This window comes from Protopterus annectens, chromosome 4.part1 (assembly GCF_019279795.1).
Source record: "Protopterus annectens isolate FY-2018-M chromosome 4.part1, PAN1.0, whole genome shotgun sequence".
Lineage (NCBI taxonomy): Eukaryota > Metazoa > Chordata > Ceratodontiformes > Protopteridae > Protopterus > Protopterus annectens.
In genome coordinates, this window is record NC_056734.1 from 569,831,485 (window position 1) to 569,853,477 (window position 21,993).

The 21,993-nt window shown below is 43.5% G+C and overlaps 1 protein-coding gene across 1 annotated transcript in view; it reads left to right on the forward strand.

Moving 5' to 3' along the window:
• Positions 1-21,993, forward strand: part of ACTL6A (actin like 6A) — a gene marked incomplete in the record, with an annotated part of 1,351,363 nt that overhangs the window by 209,880 nt on the left and 1,119,490 nt on the right. Inside the window, 1 exon segment of the mRNA XM_044070379.1 lies at positions 2,314-2,414. Coding sequence (XP_043926314.1) covers positions 2,314-2,414 — 101 coding nt within the window.

The window sequence follows — 21,993 nt, forward strand, 5'->3', positions numbered from 1 at the left end:
CAAAAACAAGAATAGTTCAGGTGACTCCCTCTACTCCAGTGCCATTGCAAAAGTATGGAACGCCCTTCCTTTAGAAATCTGGATCCTAGATAATACACAACTTTAAATTCCCCCTCCATTCCTAGCCAACTAGCTCGGGGAAGTGTACTTGTTCAGACTTGGGTTAACCCCCACTATGATCCAATATCATACTGCATCCTAGGAACCCCATAAAAACAGCTCAAGATCCATACCCCTTAAAGAAAGTTAACAGAATCCAAATTTGTGTAAGGCATACCCAAATGAGCAAAGGTCGATGCCTCAACAAATTACCCCCCCCCCCAAAACAAAACTACTGACTCAGAATTTCTGTCGTAAAATTTGTTCTGTTTTTCTTAGAAATGATTTGTTTGTATGCATTTACCAATCTCTGACTGTACGTTTAGCTACTCTGTCCCTCACTTGTATAATATTTTTGAAATTTACGTTACCATTTATGTATTGTTTCTATTGTTTGTGTATTGCTTATATTCTGTTCTGGAGCTTTTCTCCCCGGGCCTTCACTGTAAATGGGCAACCTGCCCAGTCGGACTTTCCCGGTAAACAAATGTAAAATAGAACAAAATTAAATTAAATAAATAAATTGTATTAATGTATTCTGGCTTTAGAGTTCACTGACTATATCAAGATAGGGACTGTTGTTACTTTCCTAGAAGGTCATTTTAGCTTCTCTGCTTTTATTAGTGCTTCTTCTGGTCAGGTTTATAGACAAAATGTGTGCATAATTGTTTTGACATCAGTAAATAAGAATACCCATATGCTGCTGACAGTTTAATACTAGATGCAGCCTGAACTCAAACTCCACTTTTATTAATCCTCTCCCTTTTTAAAAGGATTGCAATATGAAGAATGAATCCTCTCCATTTTAAAAGCATTGCAACATGAGGTAAACCTTTACAGTTTGTTCTAGGCAGGTGAGCATTGTTGACTTTGTTTTACGCAGCCCTTGTAGGATAGTTAATTGAATGCAGTGTGTCCTCCTGCACTTGTTAAGAGTTGCTGGTGATTATGCTTAGACAGAACTGTTTTACCGAGCAAATTTACTGGGCTGGGGTAGAGACTTCCAGCAACAGGCTAATGTCGTGAACTGTTTAGTATTTTACAGATTTGATCAGGGTTGACCTTGGCTCGAGATGATTGTCACTGTTGAAGTGACACTCCAACCCATGTGTAAAAAGAGAAAGTGATTGAGCATGGATGGACTTTTTTGAGAGTGTTCGGACAGTAAATGCCTCCTCAGTGTAGTACTTTGTAACAGTCAGCTGTTTGAAAGCAGAGAAAATGTTATTGATAAAATGTCTCATAATTGCAACAGGTTTTAGAATGCTTATCCAAAACATGAAAAGTCTGTTAACAAATCATTTTAATATTTGGCTAATGAAAAGAAAATTAAGTTTAGTTGGCTGTTTTGGATACATGGTTATCTCAGTATTACTTCAAGATACAGGCTCCCTGGAGGGCCCCCTTGTGATTTACTGAGCTTGTGAAACTTGTACATTGTGATAGTATGCATTGATTTGCAATTTACTATGACTGTTGACACGGTTTAATGTCTTGATTGTATTTTTAGGCATTTTAAGTGCAGTGGTGTGTTTGCATACTTCTCCTGTCTCATTTATTTGATTTTTTTGTTCTTAAAACTTCATAAGCTTTTTATTAAACCACTGCCCAATACATTTAATATAGCCCTCAGTAGCAGCACTGTAGGGGTACTGCAAAGTTCATTTATTGACTTTAATTGGGTGCATTACCACTCAAATGGAGATGCATCAATTAGTCTGTGTTGCACTTGATACTTTATCTGCAATGAGGTTACAGTGGTTAAAGTAAACATTTTATCCTCCGTGACATGCTCATAAGTAAACCAGTACAACTATTCCCCCAGAACAACTAAAAATGTTCACCAGTTTGGAGAAAATGCTGTTTGGAACCTGACTGCACGTCCTTTAGTGGAAATGTAAGAAGCCAGATATGACCACTAGACGAATACATTTGCAGTTAACTTTTAACTTTTAAAAAGTAACTTCCATGTTACATAGGAATACTTATAAAACCATAATTTGAGTAGTCTTACTTCAGATACATGAGCGCCTGAAGTCAGTTGCTTCCTTCAATATGATTAAGTACTGTCTTGAATATTATTTTAGGACTTTGTCAAGTAATGAGTGTTACTGCTTTGAAAGTTAAAATTTGAATGCAAGACGTGGTAATGCAGTCAGCCTCTTAGTTTGCTTTTTGTAAATGTTCTAATCTGCCTTTTCTTTTGCTTTGTAGTTGAAGACTGGGACAGTTTCCAAGCTATTTTAGATCACACATACAAGATGCATATAAAATCAGAAGCAGGTTTGCATCCTGTTCTCATGTCAGAAGCACCTGTAAGTATGAACTCTCATTTCTGTCTAACATGGGGTAAATGTGGCAAATAGTGACTTAATGGGGTATTCTGATAGGAGTAACGAGAAGTAATACAGTGGCATTCTGAGATTGCTTTTGTTTTGTACAGAATCAGGTGTCCAGTGGATGTTTAGGAACATAGTGCCATTTTAATCCCAGTGCAGCATTTCTGGCAATGTGGCATTTATTTTCCTTTCTTTAGAATCTATACATATGTTGTATTCACAAGATATTTTGCGTGTGTGTGCACGCGTGTCAATTTTTGGGGTGCATGCTAGATAACTGTTCAACACATTGTGTATTTTTTTTTTTAGACCTTTAACATCTCACATTGCAGAGTGACATAAGCACACATTTAATTAGAAAACCATTGCAAAGATTTTTTCAGTTATTATACCCAGATATTAGAATTTATCTAATATTGCATAGATTGCTTAAGTCTTGCCTTTCCTGAAATTTAACTCCTCCTCTTCCTTGTGAACATATTCTGTATACATTTGTTCCCACATGTTCCTTTTTTCTGTGTAGTTTGCTCCTTACCTTTTCTAAAGCTTCCACCCCCAGTTCTTTTATTTCTTTTACAACATTCAACAATTCTAATAACTCTGTTACAGTTGGTTTATTTATTATATTCATTTCACATTTGTTTACCGGGGAGGTCTGACTGGGCAGAGCTGTCAGTTTTCAGCTGAGGCCTGGGGAGAAAAGCTACAGAACACTTGCTAACATACTATACCCAAGATATTTGCATGAGCATTGTAGTTTAGACATAGTTATGAAATATAGCAGATTATATGATTGCATAAGGTATTTACATAAGTATAGTGGTTTAGACATGCAATTAAAAGTATAGCAGGTAGTAACAGATGACCGAAGAAAAGAAAAACTAAAAATACTAGCCAGTTTGTCATAGAAGGAGAATATAGACAAATTCATTTGAGGTTCATTGACATTTTAAGGGAAAGCTTTTCAGCTTGGTCTAGGGGAGAATTTAGTTTTGGATTTCTATTTTCTAGTGATTGCTTACTGTGTTTAAACAATTCACTTTCTATATCCTGGCTCAAAAGAAACATTTCCTTAGTTACAATTATTTGTTCCCCCGATAGTTCTGACCATATACCCTGTAGGGAATTTTCTAAAATTTAACAACTTGCATTTCCAAAAACATGTTCCCAAGTTTACCCCTCTCTTTGGCATCACACCTCCAGCAATTGCTGTTTTATCTCTGGAAAAATTCTCTGAAGTTTACTTGGAGTGTAAAAATAGCCATACAAAAAATCCTAAACTTTTTTAGATATTGTTGCATACTTGGAAGCCATACAAAATATCCTCCAATTGTTTTTGTATATTGCCTTTCTGTTCTCTTTCCCAGTCTTTTATAACCTATTTTGATTGACTTTATTGTATTTATTGTGCATTATTTTGTGTCCCCTACTTATTTCCTCATTTTAAATGCAGCTTCTGTACCTACTACAAACTGTAAATTTAACCAGAGCTGGTCTTTTCATTTAATTCCTATCCTACATCCACTTGCCTATACATTCTCTAACCAAGCTTCTGGTTGGCCTCGACCCACTTCAACTTTTCCTTTCCAGTTGCTTGATTCCAGTGCCTTGGCTCCTTTGCTATTTTTCTCCAATAAATCCCAGCTTGCCTATTTTCTTTGCCCCTATCTACAGTCATCTGTATTGGTCAAACCATTCTCCATTCTTTTGTTGGCAAAATATTTTTGCTACTTTTGTAAATGTAATCTGTATAGTGGTTCAACTTAATCTGCATCCAAAATATATTTCTCCTATCTTGAACCCCCATTTAACATTGTTTATTTCTACTTTGATTTGTAGTCTTCTGTTTGTGCATGTGCAATATGCATAAACACATACTTCAGAGCCACACAGTTGACGCTTATGCATCTGTTCAGATCTGATAATCCTAAACCACTCTGTTCTGGGGGAAGAAACAACTTTTCCCACTTAACTCTTGCCCTTTTCACTCCCAAAGTCCTTCATTTATTAATTATGGTTCCAGTGCATGTGCTTGACTTGTGTATAATATTAAAAGGACTAGTAACATTTTCACTTTGTACCATACTGTCCATATCTGTAGTAAAGATCTTCCATCTTTTCAGTTTTTGTTTTCTCTTTAGTTTCTTCCACATACACTGTCATACTGTAATGCTTTTTTAATCCAAACACCTCTTCACAATACATATGGGTATTGCTAAATCAATATATGGGAAAATAGTGTAATACTACTATCGCCTTTGTTTAATCTTCATGTATTTTATATCCTGAAAACTTGAAACTGCCTCAGAATGTTCCAAAACATTGAGAGATCCTTTTTTTCTGGATTTATCTAGTACAATATAATATCTGCAAATCAGGCAAATTGTTTCTTGAGTTCCATATCCCTGAATTATAATATCTGCAAATCAGGCAAATTGTTTCCTGAGTTCCATATCCCTGAATTTGTGAGTGTCCTGATGTTCATCGTGCATACAGCTGCAGTAATCACAGATGGGTTTTCTGCCGTCAGGCGGTCCCTCGGTCGGCCGAATTCCAAAGTCTTGGTCCGGCATCAGTTGTCGTTGCTTTCTCTTCTGACGTCAGTGAGGCCAGAGTATATAAGACACAGCCGACGCCATGTTCCTCAGTCTTTTTTGCCACGCGGTGCCCGAAGCAGAAGCAGTTCGCAAGTGCCGGTCGGCCAGCTCCTGAATTACGAATATTTTGGAAACCGAAGTCTTCATTAAAGCTAAGTACCCCGTTGGGGAAACTTTTCTTGCCTCAGACAGATGTCAGAAAAAGTTAATAATTGTATTTCTTGTGGGAAGCAAATACCGCATAAGGATTTCCATTCCCTCTGCATACCTTGTTTGGGCCCAGACCACGACGTCTCGGGCTGTCGCTTTTGCGCTACCTTCAATAAACGCACTATTAAGCGTCGGGCGGAGTTCGCCCAGCACTACTTTGGTAAAGCTTTTGATTATAAAATGTCGTCGGACACTCCGACTACCGTTTTGTCCAAAAAAACGCAAGGAAAAGGACTGACACGCGAGGTCCGCGGTCCCTGCCGACACCACGCCTAAACAGGCTACACGTGGTCCGGTTCTCAGAGAGACGCCTTTGCAGTCCCTGACTACCGACGACACTCCTTCGGCGGTGTCCTCTGTACCCGAGACCGCTGGGACCTCGGCCCTTTCCCAGATTACAACCGAAGCCTCTGCTAATGTTGAGCCTACTAATGTGGACAGGTCCACCTCCACCCATGGTGTATTTAGGCCCTCATCTTCTTTTTCAATTAAGGCCTTTACTAAATCCAAAGCAGCCAGGCATCCCACGAGGCCTGTTGCACAGGGCCCATCTCCAGGTCCCATGCCTAAAAAACAGATGCTTAAAATGGCTGAGGATTTAATTACTCTTATCAGAGGTTCTCAACCCCCTCCAGACAAGAGACCCAGAGTGGAGGAAGATTCACCCTCTTCTGATCAGGGATCCATTTTATCAGAACATTCTGATGCAGAGGAACACTCTTACTCTCCTTTTGAGGATTCGGATGCAGAACAGTCCATTCCTTCTGTATCCCCTCCTGAGGATTTTTCCTTTGGGGAAACATTGCACACCTTGAGGGAACACTTCCATTGGGAAGGCCAAGACTTTTCAGATTCCAAGAAAAGACTTAGGGGAATTTCTTTTGTTACCTCAACACAGACCTCTGGCTATACCCCCTGTTTTGGACATACTGGATGATGTCTATTCGGAGGCTTGTCTTAACCCGGATTCTCTGCCTCCTGCACCAGTCAAACCTGATAGGTATTACAGTGTGCCCAGCTCGCACCAATTTCTCTTCAAAAGCCATAATGCTGACCCTGAAACCATTTCACAAGGCCCCAAGGGATTGAAGGCCTCCACTGCCAAGAATCCACTTCCTGCAGAAAGGGAATCAAGATCTTTAGAAAGGTGGGGTAAAAAGGTGTATACCTCGGCCACCCTAGCCATGAGGGCCTTAAATTGTCAGTTTCATATGCTTAAATATCAACAGTTCCTGTTATCACAATTAAGGAACAAAATGTCTCAACCTGAACAACCAGATTTAAAGGAGTTACAGGATATGATGCATAGTGCAGAGCAAGTGGGTAAACACACCTTACAATGTGGTTATGATGCCCTAGAGGCCTCAAGTAGAGCGGCTGCTACAGGATCAGTCATTCGCAGACATGCCTGGCTTAGGGAACAAAATTTGCCTGATCATGTGAAAGCTAAACTTCTAGATGCTCCTTTACAAAAGGATGTGCTGTTTGGTACTAATGCTGAGGAGATACTATGGAAAATGGAAGAAAAAGCAAAATCTATGCAAACTGTCAAAGCTTTCTTACAGGTCCAGCCACCACGTTTTAGCAGAAATTGGCCTTCAAAAAACTGGTCCTTTCCAGCCACTGACAAGCCCCAAAGAGGTAGATACAGACGCACAAGGGGCAGAGGGCAATCACAAGGATCATATAGAGGCCGACAATGGCAAACGCCAGCACCAAGAGGTGGCGAAGACAGTGCACAACAATACAGGAAGCAAACCCAATGACTCCCTCATTTCCATGCCAAGCATGTCTCAGCTGGCAGCACCTTTGGGAGGGAAACTAGCATTATTTGCAAGCAATTGGCATATTGTCACAACAGACAAATGGATCCTGGACATTATAAACAGAGGCTACAAATTTCAATTTCACACTCTTCCAAAATGAGAGGCATGCCAAACCTGCCACAAAATCAAAGGGCAGAGGCACAACTGCAAATTTCAAAGCTCATAAGCATGAGAGCTATTCAAGAGGTACCTACTCACCAACAAGGTCAAGGTTTTTATTCAAGACTTTTTCTGGTACCAAGGAAAGGAACCGACTGGAGACCCATTTTGGACTTATCCATCCTAAACACATTTCTACTCGTACCAAAATTCAAGATGCTCACATTACAGCAGCTTCTTCCCATGCTGGGCAAGGAGTTTTGGCTGGTAACATTGGACCTCAAGGAGGCATACCTGCATGTCCCAATCAGACAAAGCTGCAGAAGATACCTCAGATTTCTTGCAGGTTCAATCCACTATCAATTCTCTGCATTGCCCTTTGGCCTTATCTACTGCGCCCAGAGTATTCACAAAGTGCCTGGCATCAGTGATTGCCTACTGCAGACTTCAAGGGATACAAATTTACCCTTATCTGGACGACTGCCTGATCCAAGCAGACAGCAAGCACATACGTCTGGAACATCTGGCATATGTGACACGGTTACTGCTTTCTCTGGGATATACAATCTACAAAGAGAAATCAAGGCTAACACCATCTCAGAAAATAACTTTCCTGGGTGCCAACTTGGACACAAACACCCAGATGGCCTACCTTACGCCAGAAAAACAGGGGCAACTATCTCAGTACTTCAAAATACTAGCAAAAAGTACCAGGCTTACTGCAAGGAAAATCCTGCAGGCTCTGGGATTCATGGCATCTTGCATTCTTTTAATCCCATGTGCAAAGCTGCATATGAGGAAACTTCAATGGTACCTAAAAAAACTATGGTCTCAGCACAGTCACAGTTTGGAAACAATAATACCAACAATTCCATGTTTGCAAAAGGAATTTCTATGGTGGGCCCAAGCATGTCAAGCAAACACAGGCCTCCCATTCTGCAAGCCTCAAGCAAAGCAAGTCATCACCACAGATGCCTCAGATTACGCCTGGGGGGCGCACATGACGGACAGGTGCATTCAGGGCAAATGGTCCCAAAAGGAAAAGCACCTTCACATCAATCAAAAAGAAATGCTAGCAGTAATAAATGCAATTACAGCTTTCAAGGACTTCCTGCTTCCAGGACAATTACTGATAAGAACAGACAACACCACAGTAATGTGGTACAAGGAGGAACACATTCATACCCATTGTGCAGACTAGCCATGACTCTTTGGAACTTGGCTCTGGAAAGGCAAATCGAACTTCAAGCACAGTACTTGCCAGGATTGGAAAACACACTGGCAGACAGTCTAAGCAGAAATATGACAGATCCACACGAATGGAAGTTACATCCTCAGGTGTTTACAGAAATAATCCAAGCGTGGGGAAGGCCAGACATAGATCTTTTTGCCTCCCACAGGAATCATCAATTGGAAAAGTTTTGTTCGAGGACTTTTCATCCAAAGGCCTGGAGAGTGGACGCCCTTTCATTCAGTTGACAGCATGGACAGTTTACGCATTCCCACCTCTGCCTCTTCTGCCCAAGGTGCTTTTGAAAGCAAGAACAGACAAACCGAAGATGATACTGATTGCTCCAGATTGGCCAAGGCAACACTGGTACCCACTCCTGAGGAGCCTAACACACACTCCTCCCTGGTCCCTGCCTCTAATGCCTCTTCTGCTGACTCAGCACAGCTACAAAACTCTTCACAGTCAGCTGAAAACACTCAATCTCGCTGCATGGAAAATTCCTTAACACCACAACAGACCCTACACTCCAAGGAGGTGCAGGATGTCATTTTGGAGGCCAGAAGGCCATCTACTAGAAAAGCTTACTCCGCAAAATGGAAGCGGTTTTGCTCTTGGAATGAGAAAAGAGGCCAGGACCCTAGAAAACTGAACTTGCCTCGGGTATTACAGTATCTAGCTGAGCTGCTGAACAGTGGACTTTCATTTTCTTCCATAAAAATCCATGCCTCAGCCATTTCTGCAGAATTCAACACAGATCCTCCTTCATTTTCTCACCCACTCTTACGACAGTTCCTCAGAGGGGCTAAGAATATAAGACCACCAAGGAAGCAACCAATACCAGCCTGGGATCTTAATTACATACTAGAAAAATTAACATTGCCCCCTTTTGAACCAGCTGCCTCAACAGATTTGCAATATTTGTCCTGGAAAACAGCCTTCCTTCTGGCTATCACTTCAGCTCGTAGGGTTTCTGAACTACAGGCCCTCATGGCGGTGCAGCCCTTTCTCATTTTCCATCAGGACAGGGTTTCCCTTTGTACCAACCTATCATTTATGCCTAAAGTGGTATCCAGGGTAGCTTTAAATCAAGCCATACACCTACCTACCTTTTACCCCAATCCTCAAAACAAAGGGGAAAGGCTGCTACACTCTTTAGACATCCATAGGCAGCTACGTTATTATTTGGACAGAACGAAGTCCTTCAGGAAATCAGAACAACTATTTGTGTCATATGCTGTAGGGGCTCAAGGGAAGCCAGTTACAAAACAGACTATTTCAAAGTGGATAGGCCACTGCATACGGTTTTTATTCCTATCATGGGAAATCTGTCCCTACAGGTATCAGATCACACTCCACCAGGGCCACAGCTACCTCTACAGCCTTCCTCAGAGGAGTTCCTACCAAAAATATTTTGGAGGCAGCCACTTGGAATTCTGTACATACCTTCACAAAACACTACCACCTGCCTTTATATTCCAGAACAAGAGCAGGCTTTGCCACTGCTGTTTTGCAGGGCATTCTGGCTCAACCCAGTTCCTCCTAGTACCTACCACCCTGTGCATAGCTTTGGGACTCTACCCATCTGTGATTACTGCAGCTGTATGCACGATGAACATAGTACAGTTTTGTACCTACCATAAATGTAGATGTTAGTGCTAATACAGCTGCAGTACAGGTTACCCTCCCTCCTTCCCCACTTGGTAAAGGTATGGGGCCTAACAACCTCTTCATACTACCTGACTGGGTTATCTTGCTATGTTTTATTTGCTTGCTACCACTGATTTTGGATTATATTGCATTGCTTGTTTGTGCATATAAGCATTACTTATGTATTGCCTTCCTTCTGGGGGCACCTGACATCTGGGGCAAGAAAGACTGAGGAACATGGCGTCGGCTGTGTCTTATATACTCTGGCCTCCCTGACGTCAGAAGAGAAAGCGACGACAACCGACGCCGGACCAAGACTTTGGAATTCGGCCGACCGAGGGACCGCCTGACGGCAGAAAACCCATCTGTGATTACTTCAGCTGTATTAGCACTCGAACATCTACATTTATGGTAGGTACAAAACTGTACTTTTTCTTTGCCAAAGGTTCCAAGTGTAAGGCAAATAGCAATGGTTCCTATGGTCAGGCACAAGTTGTCAGCGAGGTACCCTCCCAACTTGATTGCCTCTGACCCTTCATACGTGTTCCTGTTTAACCACATTATTCTGTCAAACACAAAAGCTTCCAGTCTTGTTATTGGCTGTATGTTGGTGGAATGCCAGATTTACTGTGTACACATGTTCCCAAATACTTGACTCCTGAATCAGATGTTCTTGTTTCACTGTTGCAGTCCTGACTGTTGGGATTTCCTGCTGTCAAATCCCTCTGCTGGCTTGACTACCAGAGGAATTTCCTGCTCCCAGGCTGGTGGATGCCTTGACAGATGTCAGTATGTTTGGGTGTAAAGGTAGCCAGCCTGCATCATATTAGTCTTTTCTTGCTGCGGACCTTGAAGCAGAAGCAGTTCACATAAGTGCCGGTCAGCCGCTAACTGAGTTTTTGTTTCTAAAATTGAAGTTGAAGTCTTCTAAAGCTAAGTACCCTGTTGGGGGTCCTTTTTTCTTGCTCTAACCGATGTCAGAAAAATAGGCTCAGACCACGACATCCCTCACTGCCGGTTTTGTGCTTTGTTCAATGTCTGAACTATTGGTCGTCGGGCCCTTATTGTAGCTAAATACTTTTGCTCTCTATCTCTGTATTCCGAAATGGCTTTGGTAAGCCGTCCGACTACTGATCTTCCGAAAAAACGTAAGGATAAAGACAGACTGCTTAGGTCCAAAACTGCCAAAGAAGCTTCCGTTAAGCTAGTCTCCAGTTCGCCTTTACTCGGGGAGGTGCTTTCGCAGCCCCTGATGCCCGCATCGATGGATTCACAGGCCACTACCCTGACCTGTTGGGAGTCCGGTATGCCACGAGACTTCTTTGACTATGGAACCTGTAGATGTCTCTACCTTGGATGGGTCAAGAGCTGCTAAGCAGGCACTGGCTTTTGAGGAAGTTCTTCGCACTACCGATATTCAGCACAGACCGACTTATTTAGTTTCTTCAGATGTTCTTCGTGTTTCACTGTTGCAGTCATTACATTTGGGTAATCTGCTGGCATGTTGCCCTCAGTCAGCCTGAATACCAAAGTCTTGGGTCCTGCGTCAGTTGCTGTCTCCTCTTCCATGACGTCAGGTCGTCAGGAGTATAAAACATGCAGCCGACGCCATTTTCTTTAGTCTTTCTTGCCGCGCGGTGCCCGAAGCAGAAGCATTTCGCAAGTGACGGTTGGCCAACTACTGAAATATTCGCGTTTCGGTTTCAGAACCGAAGTCTTCAATAAAGCCAAGTACCCCTTTGGGGAAACTTTTTTTTTTCTTGCTTTTTACTGATGTCAGAAAAAGTTAATAATTATATTACTTGTGGGAAGCAAATACCTCATAAGGATTTCCATTTATACTGTATTCCTTGCCTAGGCCCTGAGCACAATGTGCCTGGCTGTCGGTTTTGTGCTAGATTTAACCAACGCACTATTAAGCATTGGTATATTTTTGCATCTAAGTATTTTGGAAACCGATTCAACTACCCAGAGATGTCATCGGATAGCAATCAGACTACCGGAGTACATAAAAAACGCAAAGAAAAGGACAGAGAAAGGCAGTCAAGATCCAAAACTGACAACTAAGCTTCTCCTAAGCCGTTCGCCGGTACTCAGTGAGGTTCTTTCGCAGCCCCTGATACCCTCTACCTTTGAGTCGCAGGCCTCTACAGACACCCATGTGGAATCCGGCATGCTGCAAGATACTCAAGGTATTGGACCGATGGATGCATCTCCCTCTGATGGGTCCGGAGCCGCTGAGCAGGCACTGGCTTCTGAGGGTGTATTCAGACCTCAACATTTTTATATCAAACCGAAAGCTGCAAAACCAAAGGGAAAGACACCTTCTAAAACTAAAAAAACGATGCCTGAGCCACGTGCACAGGCCTCTATGCCTAAAAAACAGATGATCAAAATGGCTGAAGACCTTATTACCTTGATCAGGGGTACCCATCCCCCTCCAGATAAGAGGCCTAGGGAAGACACCGACTATGAATCTTCAGATCAGGTTTCTATTTCTTATGATTCCTCTTCTGATCAGGAATTATCTTTACCTCCCTATGAGGATTCTGATGCTGAGGAGTCTATTCCTTCTGCATCTCCTCCTGAGGATTATTCATTTGGAGAAACCTTGCATACTTTGAGGGAGCATTTTCACTAGGAGAGTAAAGACTTCTCAGAATCAAAAAAGAGGCTCAGAGATTTCCTCCTTCTCCCTCAGCACAAGCCTTTAGCCATTCCCCCTGTTAGACATTGTGGATGATGTTTTTTCGGAGTCAAGCCTGACCCCTGACTCTTTACCTCCGGCTCCCAGTAAGCCTGACAGGTATTACAGGGTCCCTGACTCTCATAAATTTTTATTTAGAAACCCTGCTGCTGATCTGAAATTATTTCACAGGGTCCAAAGGGAGTTAAGGCCTCAACAGCAAAAAACCCTATCCCCTCCAACAGAGATTCAAGGGCGCTGGACAGATGGGGGAAAAAGGTTTATACATCTGCAACCTTGGCAAATTAGGGCCTTAAACTCTCAATTTCATATGCTTAAGTACCAACAACATGTTATGGGATTGCTGAAACAGAAAATTATGTTGATTTCAGAATGTGCAGAAAATAAGGAATTGAAGGAATTATTGCATGCAGCTGAACAAGTTGGAAAGCATACTTTGCAATGTGGTTTTGATTCTTTAGAGGCCTCCTGCAGGGCCGTAGTTACTGGATCTGTGATTAGGCGGCATGCCTAGTTAAAGGAACAAAATTTGCCTGATCACGGTAAAGCTAAATTACTAGATGCACCTTTACAGCATGATTCTCTGTTTGGTATTAAGGCAGAAGATGGAAGACAAAGCTAAGTCTATGCAAACTGTTAAAGATTTCTTACAAGTGCAGCCACCTAGGTTCAGTAGACACTGGCCTACAAAAAAATTGGTCCTTTCCTGTGTCAGACAGAGCTCAAAGGGGCAAATCCAGACACCCTAAGAGTTCCAGGTACCAGGCTCAAGACTCATACAGGTCAAAGCAATGGGGCGCATCCACCTCCAAATCTGGAAGAGATAAAGCGCAAACCTACAGAAAGCAATCCCAATGACTTCCCTCTGCCTACACCAAGCACTTATCTTTTGGCAGCACCCATAGGGGGAAAATTAGCACTTTTTGCTCAAAATTGGCAGTTAACCCAGGACAAGTGGGTACTGAACATCGTATCAAAGGGATACAGATTCCATTTCCACACTCTGCCAATGACAAATGGTTGGCCAGACCTGCCAAAAAAAACAATGGGCAGAGGCACAGAAACCGGTTACGTCCCTCATGGATATGGGGGCCATTCAGAAAGTACCAGAACAGGAAAAAGGACAAGGTTTTTACTCAAATGTTCTTGGTACCCAGAAAGGACAGGGCCTGGCGGCCAATACTGGATTTATCGATTCTGAACACATACCTGGACATTCCAAAATTCAAAATGCTCACTTTGCAACAGCTTCTGCCCATGTTGGGCAAGAATGCTTGGCTGGTGACTTTAGACTTAAGAGGCATACCTGCATGTCCCATTAAGACAGTCGTGCAGAAGATAACAGATTCAAGGTGGGCTTAATGCATTACCAATTCTCTGTACTGCCCTTTGGCTTATCTACTGCGCCCAGGGTCTTTACAAAGTGCCTGGCACCAGTAATTGCATTTTGCAGACAAAAGTATTCAAATATAGCCTTACTTGGATGACTGTCTCATTCAAGCAGAGAACAAGGACATTCTTCTACGACACCTGGCATTTGTGAAAAGGCTTCTAGCATGCCTAGGGTATACAATAAATGAAAATAAATCACAATTGGTACCCTCTCAAAAGATAACATTCCTGGGTGCAAGCTTGCATACAACTGCCCAGATGGCTTAACCTCACGCCAGACAAACAAAGGCAATGGACTACCTACTTCAAAGTGATGGCAACAAAAACCCAGTCTTCTGCAAGACAAATTCTGCAGGCTCTGGACTTCATGGCATCCTGCATCCTACTAATTCCATATGCAAAACTGCATATGAGGAAACTTCAATAGTACCTAAAAAGTTTATGGAGTCACCATTCACACAGTCTGGAAACAATGATTCCTCTCATCCCCTGCCTGCAACAGGAGTTTCTATGGTGGGCAAAGGCTTGTCACCAAAACATGGGATGGCTCTTCACTCTGCCCCCTGCCAGAGAAACCTTAATAGATGCATCATATTATGCCTGGGGGGCCCACATGGCAGGAAGATGCATTCAGGGCATATGGGCACCAAATCAAATGCATCTACATATCAACCAGAAAGAGATGCTTTCTGTTCAAAATGCCCCAACAGCCTTCAAGGATTTACTTCATCTAGGACAACTACTGATAAAGACGGGCAACACCACAGTCATGTGGTTTATAAACAAGGGGGCACACACTCATACCCCCTTTGCAGATTAGTCATGCCACTGTGGGACACAGCTTTGACCTACCAAATAAATCTTCAAGCTCAATTCCTGCCAGGAAAACGGAACACTCTGGCAGACTATTTAAGCACAAACCTGATGGATCCTCACTAGTGAGAACTAAATCCACAAGTATTCAGCATGATAACAGAGAAATGGGGGAGCCCAGACATAGATCTATTCTCCTCTCCTCAAAATTATCAATTGAAAAGGTTCTGCACAAGGACTTATCACAGACAAACATGGAAAGTGGACACCCTATCTTTCAGTTTGAAAAACCTGTCTGTTTATGCCTTTCCTCCTCTGCCTCTTCTACCCAAGGTCCCCCTAAAAGTCGGACAAGAGAAGCCAAAGATATTAGTTGCCCCAGACTGGCCCCACCAATACTAGTACCTAATCCTATGGAACTTGTATCAATACCAAGCTTGGACCTTACCTCAACCACAACTACTGTCCCAGCAAAACAGAATCTGCACAATCAGCTACAGACTCTGAACCTGGCAGAATGGCTAATCATGTAATCTTACGAACGACTCCTCTCAGTAAAGCTGTGATGGATGTCATTTTGAAAGCCAGAAGGCCTAGTACTAGAAAATCGTATGCTGACAAATGGAAGAGATTCTGTGCTTGGACATACAGCAGAACCACATATATTCCTCAGATATTGCAATACTTAGAGGTGCTTGACAAAGTCCTATCTTTCTCAATCCAAATTCATGCCTCTACCATTTTGGCTCATTACAATACAGAGCCACCTATCTTTTCTCATCCTTTACTAAAGCAGTATCTTAGAGGAGCCAAAAACCTAAGGCCTCCTAGAAGATCGCCATTACCTGCATGGGACCTCAATTATGTTTTGGAAAAGGTCACCCTGCCTCCATTTGAACCAGCTGATATAAAGTTCTCATCATGGAAGACAGCTCTGCTGCTAGCAATTACTTCAGGAAGAAGAGTTTCAGAGCTACAGGCCCTCATGGCTGTAGAGCCTTTTATCATATTTTACCCAGACAGGGTGTCTCTGAGGACAAATCCTACTTTTATGCCTAAGGTGGTTTCCAGTGTGGCTCTTAACCAAACTATTCATCTGCCAACTTTTTATCCAAATCCGCAGAACAAAGGGGAGAGAATTCTGCATTCCTTGGATGTACACAGACAGCTAAGATTCTACTTGAGCAGGACAAAAGCTCGAAGGAAAACTGAGCAATTACTAGTGTCATATGCTGCAGGATCAGAAAGAAAGGCTATCTCAAAGCAGACTATTTCAAAGTGAATAAACCACTGCATCCATTTCTACTACTTACACCATGGAAAACCTGTGCCCAAGGGCATTAGGTCTCATTCCACCAGAGCTGCAGCCACTTGGGCAGCCTTTCTCAGAGGAGTACCAACCAAAGACATTCTAGGCACTGCTACTTGGAGTTCTGTTCACACCTGTACAAAGCATTATCATTTGCCTCTCTACTCTAAGTCCAGGGCAGGCTTTGCCACTGCAGTACGGCAGGGCCTTATAGCCGCACCTAATGCTGTTTAGCTCCAGCCTCCCAACCATAGCTTTGGGATTCTACCCAAATGTAATGACTGCAACAGTGAAACACGAAGAACATAGTACAGTTGTGTACACTTACCATAAATGTAGATGTTAGTGTGTATTCACCGTTGCAGTCCAGGTTACACTCCCGCCATCCCCCTGTCGTTCTACAGTTTATCTTTTCTTCTCTATCTCCTACAGCCTATGTGGTGTATTTGCTTGTAGATGAAGGTAAAGTTTATATTCATGCATGTATATAGATATATTTATATAATATTGCTACCTTTTTGGGGGCACCTGACATCGGGGGCAAGAAAAACTAAAGAAAATGGTGTTGGCTGCATGTTTTTTTACCCCTGACAACCGGACGTCCTGGAAGAGGAGACAGCAACTGACGCAGGACCCAAGACTTTGGAATTCAGGCCAACTGGAGGGCAATCTGCCAGCAGATTACCCAAATGTAATGACTGCAACAGTGAATACACTCTAACATCTACATTTATGGTAAGTGTATGCAACTGTACTTTCTTTCTAAAACTCCCGAGTTTCTAAGGTCAGAGTATGAGCTATGCCTAAAAAACGATGACCCAAACTCACAAGCCTGTTTCCTTGCCACAGTCACAGATGCTTAAAATGGTGGAAGACCTTATCATGCTGATTAGGGGAAGCCAGCCTTCCCCTGCTAAAAGAAAGAGACTTGTCCCCATCAGTTTTATCTGACCAAGTGTCCGACGACTCTGAGGTTTCTGATTATGAAGACATGCTCTTATCTACTTATGAGGATTCAGATGCAGAGGAATCCATTCCTTCTACCTCTCCTCCAGAGGATTTTTTCTTTTGGTGAAACCCTACATATTTTGAGAGAGCACTTCCATTGGGAAAGCCAGGATTATCCTCAGTCCAAAAAAAGACTCTGGGAATGTTTAGATTTACCACAGCACAGACCCTTGGCTATCCCTCCTGTTGTGGATGTTGTCTTTATGGAATCCAGTCTTAACTCCTGATACTTTGCCTTTTGCCTCCTGCTTCCAGGAAACCTGACTGGTATTAGAGTCCCTGACACTCTCTCAATTTTATTTTCAAGAATCCTACTACTGACCCAGAATTCATCTCCCAAGGGCTTAAAGGAATAAAAGCAACCACAGGTAAGAATCCCACCCACTTGGACAGGGATTCTCGAGCCTTAGACAGATGGGGTAAAAATGTGTATACCTCTGCAGCTCTTGCCATTATAGCATTAAATTGTCAGTTCCACATGCTGAAATACCAGCCAACATACCATGGAACTCGAACAAAAATTAAGATTTACAAGAACTTGTGCATTCTGCAAGCCAAATCAGTAAGCATACCCTGCAATGTTGGTTTGACGCCCTAGAAGCATCCTGCAGGGCAGCAGTCAGAGGTTCTGTACTTTAGAAGGCATGGTTGGCTTAAGGAACAGACCTTGCCAGATCATGTCAAAATTATTGGACGCACCGCTGAACAAAGATGGTCTGTTTGGCACCAAAGCAGAAGAGGTTTTAAAGATGGAAGAAAAAACTAAGTCTTTGCAGACGATTAGACTTTTTGCAAGTTCAGCCTCCAAGACTCTGTAGGCATTGCCCCTCAAAACATTGGTGCTTTCCAGCCCCCTTAAGGCCAATTCAGACTAGACTTGGGGGAAACAGACTCCCCAGACAGCAGTCTCAGGGTATGCAGAGATCTAAGCAATGGAGTACCTCCACTTCTAAATCCAGGAGTACTAAGCCACCCCCTTATGGAAAGAATTCACAATGACTTCTCAACTCCTCCTCTCACCTCTGCCCATCTGCTCGTGCTCCTAGGAGAAAAACTTGCCTCCCATGCAAAAAACTAGGCCTCCATCACCAACAATCAATGGGTCCTCAACATAGTGTCCCAGGGGTACAAATTTTATTTCCACACACTGCCAACCCCAAAAGGATTCCCAGATCTTCCTCCAAACCAGTGGGCAGAGGCACAGAACCAGGTTCATTCCCTGCTCTCCATGAGGAAAATTCATCCTGTTCCTGCAGATCAGATAAGCCAAGCTTTCTATTCCAGACTTTTTCTGGTTCCCAGAAAAGAGGGCACCTAGCACCCAATCTTGGATCTAACACCTTCCTGGTGGTACCAAAATTCAAAATGCTCACACTGCAGCAGCTTCTCCCTATGCTGTCCAAAGATCCCTGGTTAGCCACTCTAGACCTCAGAAACCTATCTGCATATCCCAATTGGAGATTTTTGCAGAAAATATCTACGTTTCAGGGCAGGATCTATGAATTATCAGATGTCCTTCAAGGATGCATCTGCAGTCCTTACAAATGGGTTGTCCTGTCGTCAGGCAGCCCTTCGGTCGGCCGGATTCCAAAGTCTGGGTCCGGCTTCGGCTGATGTCGCACTTCACCCGACGTCATCGCTGCAGTTCTTCGGGTATAAAGGCATCAGCCAACGCCATTTTCCTCAGTCTTTCTTGCCGCGTGGCGCCCGAAGCAGAAGCTGTTCGCAAGTGCCGGTCGGTCAGATCCAGCGATTACTACTACCGAATACTACTTCGAAGACTTCTAAAAAGCTAAGTACCCCGTTGGGGACTCTTTCTTGCCTCAGCCGATGTCAGAGAAAGTGAATAACTGTCTATCTTGTGGGAAACAAATACCTCATAAAGATTTCCACTCCTACTGTATACATTGTTTAGGCCCAGACCACGACGTAGCAGCTTGTCTAGCCTGTGCTTCTTTTAACCGACGGACGCTTAGACGTCGGTCGGAGTTTGCTGAACAGATTTTCGGCTCTGATTTTGCCTATATTATGCCGTCGGATCCTCCGACAATGCAAATTACCAAAACGCCAAGAAAGGACCGACACTCGCGGTCCATGGTTTCGCCGAAACGCGATTAAGCAAACCTGAGTGTCTCTGTTTCGCCAAACCCAGCAAGCGGTTCTTTCTTCAGCGAAACCATGCCTTCTACCGAGGCCTCCTCTAACCTGGTAGAATCGGCTTCTGAAATCCAACCTTCTGTTGCGATTTCACAGGAATTATCAGACACTATTCCCCTGGATATTTCAACCCCTGCACGTGGAACTGCTAGGCCTCCTGCAGCCATGTCTATTAAGGCCTTTGCCAGGGCTAAAGCAGCCAAAGCTTCAAAAACGGTGCCTGCCAAACCCCCCTCACACAGGCCCAGCACTAGTTCTCATATGCTTTCTTTGGCTGAGGATCTAATTTCTTTAATTCGTGGATCCCAGCCTCATCCAGACAGGACCTCTCTCCCCCCTCCAGAAAAGAGACCTAGAGCAGAGCCCCCTGAGCCAGTATCCACAGATGATTCCTCTGACTCAGAACATACAGACCCTCCTGAGGCTTCTTATTCTCCTTACGAAGACTCTGATGCTGAAGAGTCCATTCCTTCAGCCTCTCCACCTGAGGAATTTTCCTTTGGGGAAACCTTGCATGCTATGAGGGAACAATTTCAGTGGCAGGGCCAAGATTTCTCAGACTCCAGAAAAAGGCTTAGAACCTTTCTACATTTGCCACAACATAGGCCTTTAGCTATTCCTCCAGTTCTTTCTGTTGTAGATGATGCATTTAATGATGCTTGCACTGCTCCTGATTCATTACCTCCGGCTCCTGCTAAGCCCGATAGGTTCTACAGGGTCCCGGACACTCATCACCATTTATACAAGGCTCCTTTTGCAGATCCAGAGACCATCACCCAGGGCCCTAAAGCTGTAGCAGCTACTTCTACTAAAAACCCCCTCCCCTCTGAAAGGGAATCCAGGTCCTTAGAGAGATGGGGTAAAAAAGTTTACACTTCTGCTACCTTGTCAGCTAGAGCTTTGAACTGCCAATTTCATATGATTCAATATCAAGAGATGTTCTTCATCTCACATTGCTGCAGTCATAACCTGTGGGTAGTCCGCTGTCCTCGGTCGGCCCGAATCCCAAAGTATTAGGCTGGCGTCGGTCATGGTCGCTTAGATCTGACGTCAGTACGCCTTGGTACTAAAGCGCATGACCGACGTCATATCCCCAGTCTTTCTTGCCGCATGGTCCGAAGCAGAAGCAGCGTTTGCAAGTGCGCTCGGCCCTGAAATTTTCGATTCTGAGTTTCAGACCGAAACCAAGTTGGCTAAGTACCCGTTGGGGAATATTTTTGTCTTTTCTTGCCTCAGTTTTATCCGGATGTCAGAAAAAGTGAATAATTGTATTTCTTGTGGGAAACAGATACCTCATAGGGATTACCACTCTCTCTGTATTCCTTGCTTGGGGCCTGAGCACGTAGTCGGGTGTCGCTTTTGTGCTAAATTTAATAAGCGCACCATTAAACGTAGGTTAGATTGTGCTAGGCTTGTCTTCGGTAAGCGGTGTAATTATAAAATGCCGTCGGATCCTCCGACGCCCGCTACCGCTAAGAAGCGTAAGGAGAAATCGGTAAAATCTAAACAGGATGAGTCGTCCGTTCCGGACGCCGGTTCGTTAGAAACCACGGTGGAATCTGTGGATCCAGCCGAGGTTTCAGTTGAGTCAGGGGGAACCTTTAATTTTGCAAGATGTGGCCTCTCGGGAGTCGGGTCAGGCTGAGGGGGCCTCTCAAGTTGCTGTAATCCCTTCTTTGCATAAGGTGGTTAGGCCTTCTCCCTCTGTCTCTAAGGTACCTTCCAAGGCCAGGCCTGGTTTGTCTTCCTCTGGCGTCAGTCCTACTTCTGCAGGTTCTGTACCTAAAAAACACATGCTTAAAATGGCAGAAGATTTGATTTCCTTGATCAGAGGTTCTATGCCCCCTCCAGATAAGAGGCCTAGGGTGGAGCCAGAGATGGAAGGATTGGAACACTCTTCAGATTACTCAGAGTCTTCGGCCGAAGACATTCAGGATTTCCCCCCTTATTCTGATTCAGACGCAGAGGATTCTAGTCCTTCTGCTTCCCCTCCAGAGGATTTTTCTTTTTCAGAAACCCTGCATTCTATGAGGGAACATTTTAAATGGGAAGGTCAGGATTTCTCAGATTCCCGAAAGAGGCTTAGGGAATTCCTATTTTTGCCACAACATAGGCCCTTGGCTATACCTCCTGTTTTGGATGTTGTGCAGGATGTTTTCTCTGAGGCTTCCCTTAATCCAGACTCTTTGCCTCCTGCCCCGGTTAAGCCAGACAGGTATTACAGAGTGCCAGAGGCTCATAAATATTTGTATAAGAGCCCTAGGGCTGACCCAGAAACTATTAGCCAGGGACCTAAGGGTGTCAGGGCTTCTGTTGTTAAGAATCCAGTTCCTATGGATAAAGACTCTAGAGCTTTGGATAGGTGGGGTAAAAAAGTGTATACCTCTTCCACTCTTGCAATGAGGGCTTTGAATTGCCAGTTTCATATGCTGAAGTACCAGAATTTTCTCCTTAGTCAGTTGAAATCTAAGGTAGATGCTTTAGCAGAGGGCATAGAATGTAAAGAATTACAAGATTTGGTTCATGCCTCTGATCAGGTGGGTAAGCATTCTTTGCAGT